Source organism: Aotus nancymaae, unplaced genomic scaffold (assembly GCF_030222135.1).
Source record: "Aotus nancymaae isolate 86718 unplaced genomic scaffold, 86718_ANA_hifiasm-v0.15.2.pri h1tg000108l, whole genome shotgun sequence".
NCBI lineage: Eukaryota > Metazoa > Chordata > Mammalia > Primates > Aotidae > Aotus > Aotus nancymaae.
This window is the reverse complement of record NW_026988523.1, coordinates 487,044-502,489: the sequence shown is the minus strand read 5'-3', so window position 1 is coordinate 502,489 and position 15,446 is coordinate 487,044. Positions and strand designations below refer to the sequence as shown.

Genomic DNA, 15,446 nt, shown 5'->3' with positions numbered 1-15,446 from the left:
GACTGACTTCTTTTAGCACTGCTTTGTCCCATTGGAACAGTGTTTAAGCCAGCTAGACATCTCCCATGAACTCATTTCAGATCTGTGGAAGATGAGGCAAATGAGACAGAAAGAAAATGTTTCTAGCTTTTACCTACACAGTGGTGGCAGAGAACAAGAAAGGATGGCACACTTGGACACAGAGAAAATATGCTTGATGAATGGCAAGCTTTGTGTAAACAAACACCAGAGTTATTGGCAGCAACTAATAACTACACCATGAGCAAAAATCCACCTGGGCAGTGGCAGCACTGGTGTTTACCATGGCTCTTTGGAAAAGAGTGACATATTGCTGCTTTTGAGACTCTTGAGGGGAAGACATACAAGAACACTATCATGTTTTTTAAAATTTCAAGATAGTACATCTGGTTACCCTAACCCTAAAGTAGATTGAGCAATCAGGTATACCATGGTAGCAAACAAGAGAAACTGACTCTGGCCAAATTAAGCAGGAAAGGACTTTATTGGAAAGAAGGTGATTAGCTCACAGAATCAATGGGAAAGCTGGAGAATGAGGCTCAGAAAATAGGCAGATTCCAAAGCAATGTCTACTATTCTTGGTAAAGCCTTTTTATTTTAGTTTTTTAGTTTTTTTTTTAAACACAAGTTTATCAAGACGATGAATAGTTCCTATTTCAAGAAGAAAAAAAGATTCAAGCTGCATTTTCTTTGTCTTTATACTTTTAGCCTTGTCTTTAAATATTTCCCAAAATGTTTTATTCTCATCCTGACAGTGCTATTAAGGGCTGAACAAGCTTTCTTTCCTTGTCTGAATTATGACCAAACCCAGAAGAGATGTTTACTCATCCCGCAATTCATCTCCTACACTTAAAAAACCTGCCCGTTAGTTGTTCCTAAAAAGTATCTTAGGAAATTGGGACAAGATGTTAAAACTGTAAAAACAAAAGATCAATTTGTTAACGAATACCTAACTTGAAGGCAGGCAAAGAGAGATTTGTACAGGTTGGGCATTGGTAACCTGAGAATTTGAAATCCAAAATCTGAAACTTTATGAGTGCCTCCATGATGCCAAAAGTGGAAAATTCTACACCTGATACATTTGCTTTCTGATTGTTCAATGTACACAAATTTTGTTTCATATATAAATTTATTAAAAATATTAAATAAAATTACTCTCAGACTATGTGTATAAAGACATATGAAACATAAATGAATTTTGTGTTTAGATTTGGGTTCCATCCCTAGGATATCTCTTCATGTACATGCAAATACTCTGAAATCTGAAACGCTACTGGTCCCAAGCATTTCAGATAAGGGATACTCAAACTATATTGTCAAACTGAATGAAGAAAATCCTTAGGAATTTGAAGGCCAAGATATGCTGAGGAACGGGCAATTATGAGGTCAAATCCTGCTTTTGGTACTCAAAGCGTTAAGGGGTGGGTGATCATTATACAACATTTCTAAAGATGCCTGTCTCTAATGATGATAATTTTCCATGACCTTTAGCAGCATTCTTTGTTTCTCTAAAATGGGGCTGTGCTTATAGATCTGCCTCCCAAAGATGCTGACAGGAATAGCTTACAACTAGTGAGGGAAAGGAACTTGCTTTGAAAAAAATGAAAGTGCTAAAAATAAGAATAGCATTGCCTTAGAGTCTGTGTTTGTTATTCTTGCAAGAACACAGTTCATCATATATAGAATCTTTTTCTTTACATGAGAATTGGGGCAGAACCTTTTTTTTTGCACATGCAGCGAGACATTGTCTGCACTTGAAGCTGATCTTCCCTAGCCTGGTGGCTAGGTACCTACGCCTGGAGATTAGTTGAGATGGGGGCTGCTGCTCTGAGCTGTCACTCTTCACTCTACCTTTAGGCAGCTTTCCTAGTTATTGGCCAGAATCCATTCTCTGAACTGGAGACCACCTGCTGAGAAAGGCCTCTCAGACTCACAGGTTCATTTTTCATTCATTCATTGATTCATTCCACATTTTTTAGCTTTGGCTATATTCTTTGCCTTTGCTGTATACTGGGGATACAAAGTCAATCGAATCCTGGCCCCTGCCCTCAGGGACCTTATAGTTAGAAATGAAGTTTATATTGAATTTCTCGAGATGAGGGACTGGTTTTTTAAATCTGTTTTACCAGAACTTAGCAAATTGTTTTAAAATATGCTTTTGATCAAATTAAAATTGGATAGTCAAGGGCAGTTTTCCTGAAGGTCAGGGCACCAAAACAGTTAAAAGAATAGTCTGGTGGTGTAAGAATGGCGACTGTCTCCTCTTCAAAGCAGAAAACCACCTATGGTCTTCATTTCTAGTGCTTCATTCAGTGAGGAATCCTTAAACTTTTTTTTTTTAATTTACAAGGTCTAATTTTTGCAGGTGTACTCTCTACAGTATAATTCTTTACCTTGCTTCACTTTTCCTCTTTGCTCTCTCCCCTAAGGTGCCTCTCTCTAGTTTTACAGAATACTTGCTTTAGTTTATAGGATGAAGCACAGGTTCTTTCTGCACCTCTGTAAATTTCTTTATACGAGTTTGAAACTCAAGTCCCATGTGGTGTTACCGGTGCCGGGACTCAGAGGCCCAGCCTTCACATCGTACCAGCGTGTGTTTGTTTATGAGTGGGCAAGACTCTCTCAGTGCTTCTCTATGTCTGCCTCCCAGGAACTCCTTCAGTTCATGGCCTGATATTTGCCCAGGAGGATGAGAAAACATACTTATTATAGTCAAAGGATGAGAAATATTTCAGTATGGCCGGAGCATGCCAGGGGCCAAATCAAGGAGAAGGCCTTATATGCCATGTCAGAGTATTTCAGTTTTGTCCTGGAGGGAATGGGGGATCGACGGAGGCCTTAAAGCAGGAACTAACATGATTGATGATGTTTTAAAAACAGTATTCTAGAAAAATATGGAGAATGGATTGGGTTGGAAGTAGGAAGACCATTTAGTTGGCTATTCTCAAACCCAGATGGTGGTGAGGACTGTGTAAAAGGATGGTGAAGATCTTTGGAGCCAGTCAGTCTGGGTTCAAATGTGACTGTCACCTGCTAACCTTGAGATGTTAGGCAAGATACATACATTCTCTGAGCATGAGTCTCTTCATCTATAAAACAGGTATAATAACAATGCCTACTTCATAGGATTTTGAGAGAATTCATTAGGATACTACATGAAGAGTGCTTAGCACAATCCCTGACACATAGTCAGCATTTTACAGCTATTATCTAGTAGCAGGAATAGAAACTTGATTTAAGGGAGTGACAGTGAGAATAGAGAAGGATCAAATTTGGGAGATATTTAGACTTAGATCAACTGAATGTGGTCAGGGACAGAGAGGAAATTATCAAAGCTAAGATTTCTATCTAGGGCAATAGGTTAAGTGGTATTTTGGCAAAAGAGTGAGAGATAGAGAAAGGATGAGTTTGTAAGCAAGAGCTAGGGTGGGAAAAGAGGAGATGATGAAAGAGGTTTAGACATGTTTAAAGTATTTGTTAAATATGCAGATGAGGCTTAAGGGCATTGGGAGTGTGAGACGTAACTGGTAGTTGGAACCTTGGGAGTAAATAAGATTTCTTGGATCAAATGCACAGCTTATCACTACAAAGAGGCTGAAAATGTTTAATTAATTTATCTGGAATTCAGACTTATAGTTACATATTCATATTAGCCTGTATAGACTCCAGCATAAGAAGTACTTGTTCTTGGACCTGGTTTTTGGCATATGACAAGTAGGAAAATTGAAAAACGAAAACAGAACCCGTAAGAGGTAAGACCCCAGCTCAGGATACTCCCCTACCCCCAGGGCAGACCTCTTGGGAATGGGAGCCAGAGAGAGGGTATCTCCAGGTCAAATCTCAGCATCCACAGGGGACTGGCAATCCTAGTCCCCACCCAAATTAGCTACCAGCGCTGAGGAGCCTGATCTGTGGGGGTTCTATGAGAGGTATTTTTTGAAGTTGGATGGATAGCAGCATCACAGTTTCAGATTTGGATCAGTCATGCATGAAGAGTATAGGAAACAATACCCAACCCTCAGGAGAAGGGGCTGGTATCAGGGTCCCAGGCAAGCAGGCTAGAGTTCAGGGCAAGGGTTCAGACCCAGTGGAGCAACTGGATTGCAAATCAGAATACCAAGGTGGAAAAACAGTCTTCAAATAAAGTAAACATAGGTTGAGAGAAAGAGATGCTGCCCAGTGGTTATAGGAAACCTAGGCACTCACCAGCGATCCAGGGTTAGGGCCAGAAGAGCAATTCTAGACCCTACCCTCCAGTGGGAATGGGGGTCCTGATAAGCTTGGTCAGGGCAGTTTGGGGACTGGATGGCATTCATCTTACAGTTTGAAACTTATAGTGCGGAAGCAGGGATTGGCATTTTTACTTTTATCTCTAACACTTCACTCTGTGGTCCTCAAAGATCCAATACCCTGACATTTACTTGGAATTCTAGCCTTGTCTTCTCCAGATCTACCCTTAGAGTCCCATTGTGCCTGTACATGCATACATGTGTATGTTGGTGTGCACACACACTCACAGGGTTACTCTCTACTTCTGAGTTCCAGGAGGTACATAAGTGATGTGCAGTGATGAGCAGACCCAGGCACTGTCACTGTTGAACTCCTAATGACATATTCTAGCATTCTTGTGCAGTTTTTGCCCTGTACACACTCGGCATCTCACACCTTGATGTCGGTGCTTGCATAGCTCTAGGTTTGTAGCTTCACAGAAGTTAGCAGACTGCTCTTGATAGCAACGCTGGCAACTACATTTATTGAATGCTCACTATGTGCCAGGTGTTATTCTAAATACTTAGGATACAATCTCACTTCACCCTCAAACAACTCCATAACATAGTTACTATTATTCTGGTTTTGCCAGTGAGGACACTGAAAGTCATCAGAGTTGAGTAATTTGCCTGAGGTCATGTAGAGCCTGGATTCTTACTTAGGATTGACTACAAAATCCATGCTTTTAAGTATCATGCTATAAAAAGGCAGATGTTTCTGAGAATGTATTTTTTATTCTTGGGAACATGAGTTTATGTTTATGTCATAGAAGCTGAGCATTGACCAACCTCTGTTAATAATTTAAGAGAGTCCAGTGGCTTGCTCAAGTGGCTAATCTCATTAACAGAACAGAGCTTAGAAGGAGGTTATTCTTGGTAATCATCTAATCAACAAAACCACAAACTTAACTTTCTCTCTAAAAAAATAAATAAATCTCACTACACTTTTGTATAGCACCCACCTGCATGACGAAATTGTCTGTACACCAAACCCCTGCAACACACGATTTACCCGTGTAACAGACCTGCACATGTGCCCCTTGAACCTAAAACAAAAGTTGGAAAGGAAAAAATAGAAAGAAAGGCTAGGAAATGTGATTCAATGCCAGAATAGCAGCAGAGTAGAAAGGTGGTGTGGTCAAGCACACAGCCTTGTATGGGAATGGTGCCTGTGAGTGGTTATCCAGCCTCAACCACTGATAACTGAAGTCATTTCACCTCTCTCATCCCATTTTTATTACCTGAAAAATGGGGTGTAATTAAGGATTTGAAGGATAATTACAAGGTTAAAAAATTAATGCACTAGAATTTAAGGAGAAACTATAAAGAAAGTGATTTTTCTATCCAGCTGTGTAAGTGAGGGAGATGTAGTGTGGAATTGTGATGTGGAATTAGCCACATCAACATTTAGGGATGGTGAAGGGAAGCACGGAAGCTAGGGTTCTTCAGTGAGCCTCCAGATGGAATTGTTTGCTTTTTGATGGGGCTGATCTACATAATCTTTATGTAATCAAGCCTGGTGGTGATGGATGGTCATCAAGATTCAGGATGGGAGGCGAGGGGAAAGGTTGGCAAGGGAGGGAGAATTAGCATTTGAGAACTACTCTTTACTGGTCACAGTGGTCTTCTACTGAGTCTCCTCTGGGAAGGTGCCCAGTGAAAGAACGTTTGTTAACAAGTCTGAGAGTAAGCATTATGATGCTCATTCTATAGATGAGGAAAAGGAGTCTAAGATTGCTCAAGAAACCATCCCTAGTATATGGCCAGAAGAGATTCAAAGCCATTCCTATTTGATGCCAGCACTGTTTTCCTACACTTCTGACTTATTTAACTAGTTTGCTCTGTAAAGTCCTAGAAATTCCCATATTAATAGCCATTCACTTGCTCATCCATTTCTTCATTTATTCTGTAGGTGGCTACTGAGCACAGGGTAGGTCCAAAATGCTTTGAGATTCAATAAATCTCATATACGCTGTTGAATTCACTTCCAGGTTTTACAGAATGCAGAAACCTCTTTCCCCAATAGGAATTAGGACCTACTTTTTCATTGTTCCTTTCATTGAATAGAGTTGTTGGTCTGGATGTCAGAAGATATGAGTACAAATATGTATCTTGCCCTTGTCAAGAGTCCTTCAGTAAAGAGGCATATTCATAAATAAGTTTATGCTTTAGCTGTGGGAGTGAGTTGGCTTTGCAGGATGTCATTGTGAACATTGGCACTAATAAAGGACGGGACTCCATGGAAAGTAGCCCTTTTTGCATGTCTCTGCCCCAAGCTACTTGAAGCTGACTTGACAGTCCCCTGGATTCAATTCAGAACCTCTTTATCTATCTTCATATTTGTTTTTTCTGCCTCTCATCATAATTCTATTTCTGCTTCTAACTTCACATCAAGTAGAAACTCTTGACTCTCCTATTCAACTGAGGAAGTTATGTTCCCTTTGTTTGGCATTTCTAGATCTTATCATTTGAGTTTATGTGGGACCTTTGCTTCTCAAACATACCCCTGGTCTCTCATTCACTGAAATTTCTCATTCTTTCTTGGTTACCAAGCCCCAGGTTGGATCTTTTTACCACTTAAACTTCTCATCTGCTTTTTAGCCCCGCCTTTTTTTCCTTCTTTTGATTACCCTTCAAAGCTTTTGAACTTAGTCTACAGTATTTGATCTGAAATCCTCCATTTCTCTCAAAGACTTCTTTTCCTCTTCATCTCTGTCCCCTTTGCTGGGTCACCAGCTGGAAGGGAAGTCACTTCCTCCTGAAGTGATACTTCCTGGCTTCATTGTCATTATTTATCAAATATTTGTTGAGTACCTATGGGCTTCACAAGCCAGGGCAGCAAGGTAAGATGCCTTCCATACCTGATAAGTCTGACAGGCCTGACAAGCATGAAAAGAAATACTTGGAAGACTGTTAGAGTAAATTCCAGAAGAAAATGCTGGGTGTACTGAGAGCACAAAGGAGGACGCTATAAACTTACTGGTCAGAGAAGGCTTTACAAGAAGTCCTTGAACTGGATTTTGAAAGATGCAGAAGAGTTGCCCAAGCAAAGAAGTGAGGAAAAAGCATCCCAGAAACAGGACACATCATGTGCAAGGATGTAGAGGTGTGAAACAGGATGTCCCACTGGGGAAGCTATTAGTTATTTGATATTCTTGGAGCTTGGCACTCAAATAGAGGTGCTTCCGGAGGTAAGAGGTAAAGCTGAGGAGGTTAGAGGGACTAGGTGACGGAAAACCTCGCCAAGGACTTTGGGTTTTATCCTGAAGGCTATGGAGCATGAGTGAAAGTCTTAAGAAAGAGAGCCATAACAATCAGTTTAGAAAGATGATCTGAACTGTAGCAAGAAGAGTATACTGGGTGTTGACAGAATGAAGGCAGGGAGACCAAACAAGAGATTATCGTAGTGTTACCAGGAGGAAATGAAGGGGGTCTAAGCAGGCAATGGCAATGGGGTTAAAGAGAAGGGAAGAACATCTTAACATCTTAAAGATGTTAAGAGATAAGTTGACATGACTTAGTGCCTGACCGGATATAGGGAGTGAGGTTGTATTAGTCAGCTCTCACACTGCTATAAAGAACTGCCCGAGACTGAGTAATTTATGAAGAAAAGAGGCTCAGTTGACTTACAGTTCCACAGGCTTAACAGGAAGCATGACTGGAGGCCTATAGAAAGTGAAGGGGAAGTAAGCATCTTCTCCACATGGCAGCAAGAGAGAAAGAGTGAAGGGGGAAGTGCCACACCCTTTTAAACCATCATATCTCATGAGGACTCACTCACTATCATAAGAACAGCACAGGGGAAACCTGCCCCCATGATACAGTCACCTCCCACCAGGCCCCTCTTCCAAGCTGACATGAGATTTGGGCAGGGACACAAATCCAAAGCATATTAGAGGGCATATTTCTGCACAAGGCAACCAGATGGATATTAATGCCATCAATTGTAATGGTGAAAATGAGGTTGAGGAGACACAAGTTAGGGAAGTGAAGTGGAAAGGTCTGACCATATGGTAGAAGGGGAGGTCCAGGATATGGACACCGTATGGACATGTTTATTCTGTTTTGCAGCCATGGTCAAAGGTCTTCAGGTCACAGTACCCGACAAGAAGAAGGTGGCCATGCTCTTCCAGCCCACTGTGCTTCGCTGCCACTTCTCTACATCCTCTCATCAGCCTGCAGTTGTGCAGTGGAAGTTCAAGTCCTACTGCCAGGATCGCATGGGAGAATCCTTGGGCATGTCCTCTACCCGGGCCCAATCTCTCAGCAAGAGAAACCTGGAGTGGGACCCCTACTTGGATTGTTTAGACAGCAGGAGGACTGTTCGAGTGGTAGCCTCAAAGCAGGGCTCGGCCATCACCCTGGGAGATTTCTACAGGGGCAGAGAGATCACGATTGTTCATGGTAATAATAAATGGGAGGGAGGTTAGTTTCATTCTTCCCTTCCCTTATGTCGATAAGGTGATATCCTAACCTCGCACCCTTTCAGACCCTCAAGACTTTGATTTTATTGGAAATGCGAGCATCAAGAGACCTTTTACGGGTTGGTGGGTTAAAGAGTTAGACTTATTACATCTAACCGTTTAATGGGATGGGATGGTGACGGGGGAAAGGGTGGATGGTATAAAATCTAGAGAAGACATACAGATGAACTTTGGAAACAGTCTTTCCAGAGTCCAGCATCAAGTCTCAGGAGCTTGTTTTTAGAGCTGAATTGAAATGGGTTTTAGGGAAAAAATTTTTTCCGTCAGACATCCTATACCTACCTTGACATCAGCCTTTAGGGTTCTTTCCCAAATTTAAAGCAGGTTTTTTGCTGGGGGAAGGGATATATGCATACAAATAACAGAGCCAAGTAGATGCTTGGCCCAAGCCCCAGGTGGCTTTGCATCAATTCTACCCTTTCTCTTGCTCTCTAAAGCTTTGGACATCAAAAGTTCCCAAGAGTCTGACATGACCTATTTGATTATTTGAATTTTTAAGAACTCCTGTGATGTTAGCTTATTTCCAGGAGTTCAGAAGAGTTCTAGCATTTTTCTGGCTCTCAGGGGCCTCTGCAGGCCTGGTTCAAAGCCATCTCCTACTCCTGAAACTGGACCAGAACTAGACCAGTTTCTGGCAGGCTCTAATTGTCTTTCCTTAGAGAAGCTAGTTTTTATTATGGTTCTGTTGGTCTTGTTTGTCTGTTTTAAAGAAAGTACACCTCTTTCAATCACCATCCAGATAAAGAAAGAAAATACTGCAGACACTCCAGAGGGGTTCTCCCCTCCCAACCCCCATTGTTCAATGTTTTTCTTTCAGAGGACAGAGTTTTAGGACTGGGTCCTTCTTTTTGTGATAACAGATGCAGATCTTCAAATTGGAAAGCTCATGTGGGGAGACAGCGGACTCTATTACTGTATCATCACCACCCCGGATGACCTGGAGGGCAAAAATGAGGACTCAGTGGAGCTGCTGGTGTTGGGTAAGTGAAAACCACAGGTGCCATTGTCATCTTAGATCACTTGCACTGTATCCTGTCCCTCTTCTCACGTGTCCCGTGTGTGCATTAGCAGGTTGCATACACGGTGTTTATCTCTCACGCACACACCCTTGTAGAATATGCTCTTTATGAGCAGTGGTTGTACTTACTATGTCTTACTTCCTGAAAGCTATGACCACCCCCTTTCCCTGCTTTTATCATTGTCCCGAATATTTTTCTGCTTTATTAGTTTTTTTCCTCCCATCCTTTCCAGTTTCATCTTTAACCCTGATTTTTCTCTTTGTCTTTTTATATGCTAATTTTGAAGAAAATGCAAGAGGCCCTTGAAGCAAGCTAGAGATTACATAGAGATTAGAATTCACTGATGTGTCAGGACCTCCGGAGACATCAGGGATCTTTTCCCACTAGATTACCTCCATTAAGACATTCATAAGAAAAGATAGTGGTAAAGTGGAGAGTTTAGTAATCAAAGATGCCCAATGAAAACAGCTGCTTGGGAGATGTACTAGTGTTTAATTGGAACGCAAATATCTTGAAACCTAAAAGTGTCCAAGTTATTCTCAAAGCAAATACATCTAATCCTTATTAATATTAATTTCCTCATAAATGGAAACTCATTACTTTTGGCTACTTTCCTTTTTTGTGGATTAGAGGAATGTCAGTGGGAGCTGACCTCTTTGTATGAAACTGAAAATTGAGTACATATTTTGTGCTCTATTAATGTTGTTTGAACAAGAAAATTAGAAGATACAGAAATAAGAAAAGAAACTGCATAATTGTAGGGAAAAAAGTAGTTCAGGATATATACTTAAAGCCATTTTTCAAAAGAAATTACACTTTTGTAGCTTCCAAGAAACCAAACGATGGCAATTTGGAGGAATATGTTAGAGTACCTCCTATTAAAAGTAAGTGAAGTTGAAGGTTGATCTGTACCCTATGTAAAAATTATAGAAAAACTCAATTCCTAGGGAGAAAATGTCAGTTGCTAGTTATGATTTTTAGTTTTAGTCTTTATCATGATTGTGTGACTTTGGCAAAATAACTGTTCTGATGCCTTAGCATTATATTTTTTAGTTTTTATTGTTTTATTTTTAAAAATTATTTTATTTGATTTTATTTTTGAGACAGAGTCTTGCTCTGTTGCCCAGGCTGGAGTGCAGTGGCTCAATCTCAGCTCACTGCAACTTCTGCCTCTCAGGTGTAAGTGATTCTCGTGTCTCAGCCTCCTGAGTAGCTGGGACTACAGGTGTGTACCGCCACGTCTCAGTAGAGACAGGGTTTTGCTGTGTTGGCCAGGCCAATCTCAAACTTCTGTCCTCAAGTGATCTGCCCACCTTGGCCTCCCAAGTGCTGGGATTACAGGTGTGAGCCACCTCGCCCAGCCGCATTATATTTTGTAAATTGTATTAAGGTAATAATGGTCTGCCTTATTAGAAGATTGACTTAATTCAAACAAAGTCTTTGGGTCCAATATGTAAAGTGTAACTTGTGACTTACAGAAGAATGGAAATATGACTGATATTTAGTAGGAAATGAAGGTAAAAGTCTTATATTGACATTGTAAAAGAACATAGGGAGATCAGATCTGGAATCTGCTGTAACTGTAAATCAGAAGAGAATAAAAAGACACATTTTTGATTAATCACACTCTAATAGTCAAGTTTGAAGGAATAAGTGGCTCATTGAGCCTGCAATTAGCTAATTGTGAAGATAGTTATTTGGCCAGGGCAGCCATTTGCAGAGAAGTAATTGCCTGTGCAGGAAAACGGGGCCAGGTAATAAACACTTTAAATAATTTGGTCCCAGTTGTTCTGCAAACATGGGGAAATAAATACAGTGAAAGCTTTGTCATCTGAGGATGTGTTGAAGCGTATGAAGGGCATTCCTCTGCATCAAAACATGCAGAGTAACTTGGGCAAAAATGCTATTCCCAAGGGAAGAAAGGGGCCAGCAGCTGAGAGGTGAGTAAAACGGAAGTTCAGATGACAGTGGTCACCAATTATGGAAGGAAAGATGAAGAACAAAAATCAGTATTACTTTAAAGGAATTGTAAAGGAAACTGCTCAAGACTGCAAATCCAAACTCATTGCAGTCGAAGTAGCCTGTCTGTGAAATAAACAGAAATGCTAGGGTTCTTGGGGAGAAAAACACATCATTCTGTTATGTTCAACATTAATTAGAGGTGTTCAAAGCATGATAAATTTGTCATGGAAACTTTGTGGGACAACACGAGCTGTGTTACTTATTTAAAGGGGTTATTTTGAAATCTACAAAACTTTTCTGAGTGCATAAAACACTGTATTTACTTTCCAAATACAAAATTCTGAGTCTTTTTTATCTTCACACCCCTTTATACAATACTTCAAAATGCTGTCACAATTTTAAAATTTCTTATGTTGGGATTATTTCATCCTGCTGGCCTATTTGTTAAGTATTCTTTTTATGTGAGACCAGAGAGCAAGCTGATTTCTGAGGTCATTCTTAAGGAGATGAAGACCTCTGTGGGAAGATAACTGGGACCCACAGTCTCCTAATTATAATGTTCATGAACCACTGGCTCAGTCATTGAATTTTATATGAGGGTGATTGGAGGATTTGGTCTAGCAAAAGTGGACTTGGAACAGGGAGCATGAGAAGTGTCTCCAAATATTTGAAGTGAAATTATATAGAAGAGAGAATGGAAACATAACTCTGGGTAGATAAAATGGAATCAGGAGTGGAAGTTACAAAAGGAGGGAGTCTATCTCAGTGTAAAAGAAGAGCTGGAGACATCTAACAGTAACAACTGGAGACATCTACAGATGGAATAAGTGTTCTCAGAAGTGAGTTCCATATCCCTGGAGGTACTTATACACAGGAAAAGGTATTCAGAAATAACGCTTTTGAGCTTTACTTCTATTCTGAAGTTCTTGGTTTAAAAAGTAGATGAACATGATTGATGTGACTCCCTTGATGAATAAGAAAATGATCTCCCAGGAAATCAATCCTCATGAAAGAGATAAATGGAGTAACAGGTTGGTTACAAGAACATACAGGGTGATTGATGTTCATTCACAAGGAAGCCAGAAGGAATAAACTGTGGTCTTTTGCAGTATGTCAAGGCTAAGAGGACTAATCCCCGAAGAGTGAAGAAAAAAAACTATTGATGGTGGCTTGAAAGAGTCAACTGCTGTAGCTCTTCTTGGAGATAATCACAAAATGGGGAGCACAAAACTGGTTGGGATTACAGAAGACGAATTAGTAAGGAAAGATGGGTTAAAGATATAAATTAAAGGCAAAGTTAAGAAGAATGTGGACTCCTCATTATACTCACAAAGGTGAGGATGGAAAAGTTGATGGAGCAAGACTGTGAAGTGTCTTACGTGCAAGACTAAGAAGTGTGGACTAGGTTCTGAAGACTTAGGGGAACCAGTGAAGAAATCTTAACAGAGGAATCAGATTAGATCATAGGGTCAGGACAATTATTAGCAAGCAGGGTAGGTGAAGTTCCGGTTGACCCAGTTTGGTCAGTTGTCCCCTGCTTAGCCTTTTGAGACCAGGGGCTCTTCGTAGTTTGTTTATCAAGACACAGAGAAGAATTAATTCTCCCAAGTAAAGTAAGACACTGTTATATAAAAGAAGAATATATGTGGAATGCCAAAAACGCCATATGTGTCTACCAGAGGATGCTATTGCTACGTCTACCACTAATACTAATGTACACTGAAAATAACTTGCAGTTTATAAAATTTTTCTGTAACAATCTTGTAAGGTAGGAGGGCAGGTATTATTTTCCAAATGAAAAAATTGATGTCTAGGTTTTATGACTAATATTCCAGTTTAAAAAGTGTCAATGATCAAACCCAAGTGTTTTGATTCTTAGCCTTATCTCTTTCTGCAATACCACATGACCTGTCTGTATGAAGAAGCTATAGAATAGGCTATGTTAAAAAAAATGTGGTTGCTACTTGAGGGCATGGGTCATGATTGCTACTTGCTCCAGGTTTGCCTCAGTATTTCAGTTTATTTCTTAGTGAAACTGCCCACAACCATTGACCGAAGCTCTGACTTCAAAGGCATAGTTGTTATTGTCTAGATTGCATTCCTTCCCACTGAGCATGACTCACCCCTCCTTCCACACCATACATCTGAACCATCCACAAATCGCTATGGATGGCTCTTTCAGTGGTTTCAGAAATATCCAAAGACATGTGATTCACAGAAACGGGAGGACAACCACTGATTCAACATTAAACACAAAAACTATACTGAACACCCTTTAATGTCTTTTGATGATTCAGAAGGTAAAGTCATTGTGAAGTTGCAAATGCATACAGTGTTTTGGGGGCTTTGAGATGACAGTGACAGGTACCTTAGAAATATTTAGACTGTCATTTGGGACCATAGGGCCATACCAGCAGTCACAGAAGGTGGGAGTGTCCAGAAATCTTCCATCCAAGATTAGACATTTGTCTAGAATCAATGGTAAGGACAGGCTGTTTATCATCTGGAACCATGCCACTGTTTGGATAGGAATAAAGTTCCCTGGGGCATCTCCAGCTGGCAGGCAAAGGACTTCACCATTTCAGGAAGGTTCAAACAGGGAAGTTATTTTAAAATCTAAAAGCAGCTTGCCTTGTTCTTGTGTCCTTCGATGTACAATCTGAGGGCTTGACCCCTTCCTTCTGATGTCCTATGTGGTAGCTTGTGTTTTAAAGGCCTTTAATTAGAAAAAGTGGGAAAAGGCCTGGGAGGAAATGTGACTGGATGAACACCCCTGCTGTGGGCCGAGAATAGAATAAGAGGATATGAGGCAAGGAGTGTTTAGATTTACCGTAAGGAAGACAGTCCTAATGGTAAATAACAATTTTTGGGAACTGTAGATGGTTGAGGGAAATTATAAGAAACTCCTTCTCTGATGAACTTTGGAAATGGAACAGGTTCTCTTATCTGGGATATTGCAATAAACAAGATGGTTTTTCGGAGTACTTTCTATGATTTTGACTTTATTTAAAAGATCCCCAGATGGCAGAATTAATTCTCTATTGAGGGTGATACCTCAAATAATGCTGTTTTGTGTTGTTTTAATATTGTTTCTGTTTTAGAAAAAAAGATACATGCTTATTGTAAAAACTTGAAACAAAACAGAAAAGTACAGAAGAAAGTATCTCCTAAAGACCTCACTATCCAGAGCTGACTGTTGTATTTTTCAGAGCTTTTATTGTAAGGGAGAGAGGCTCAAACTGGCTTAGGGGAACTCTGGTAACAGGAGGTTTGATTTAGGTAACAGATAAATTCAGGGGTGTTCCTAGCTTCAAGCACGGCTGAGTCCTAAACAGTCTCTGTCTTCCTGTCTCCTTCTCCTGGCTCTGCTCTCTGTGTTAGCTTCATTTTCAGGCAGGATCTCTCTGCATGAGGCAGAGATGATGGCCCCCAGCAGGTGCACCCTTCCATGGTCTTTAGAACCTTTGATCTCAAGAGGATAAAGTGCCTCTTTCCCCATAGTTTGAGTAAAAATCCTGTTGTTGGGGGTGGCCTGTGTGTGGGAGGACTGTAGTCTACCACCAACCCCAACTGAACCTTATGCACTGAAGGGAAAACGGAAAAAGAGTAACTTCCTAAAGGAAATGAAGAAGAAAAGAAAGTCAGGCAAATAAGGAACAGTAACATTGTGGGGAATTCCTCCATTTGTGATCCTT

General features: G+C 40.5%; 1 protein-coding gene across 3 annotated transcripts in view; it reads left to right on the top strand.

The window, feature by feature from the left end:
- Window positions 1-15,446, top strand: part of ILDR2 (immunoglobulin like domain containing receptor 2) — a 57,789-nt gene that overhangs the window by 8,448 nt on the left and 33,895 nt on the right. For all 3 annotated transcript variants that reach the window (XM_064370376.1, XM_012444712.3, XM_012444713.2), the window contains exons 2-3: window positions 8,358-8,690; window positions 9,631-9,750. In XM_064370376.1, coding sequence (XP_064226446.1) covers window positions 8,358-8,690; window positions 9,631-9,750 — 453 coding nt within the window. The remainder of the gene's footprint in view (window positions 1-8,357; window positions 8,691-9,630; window positions 9,751-15,446) is intronic.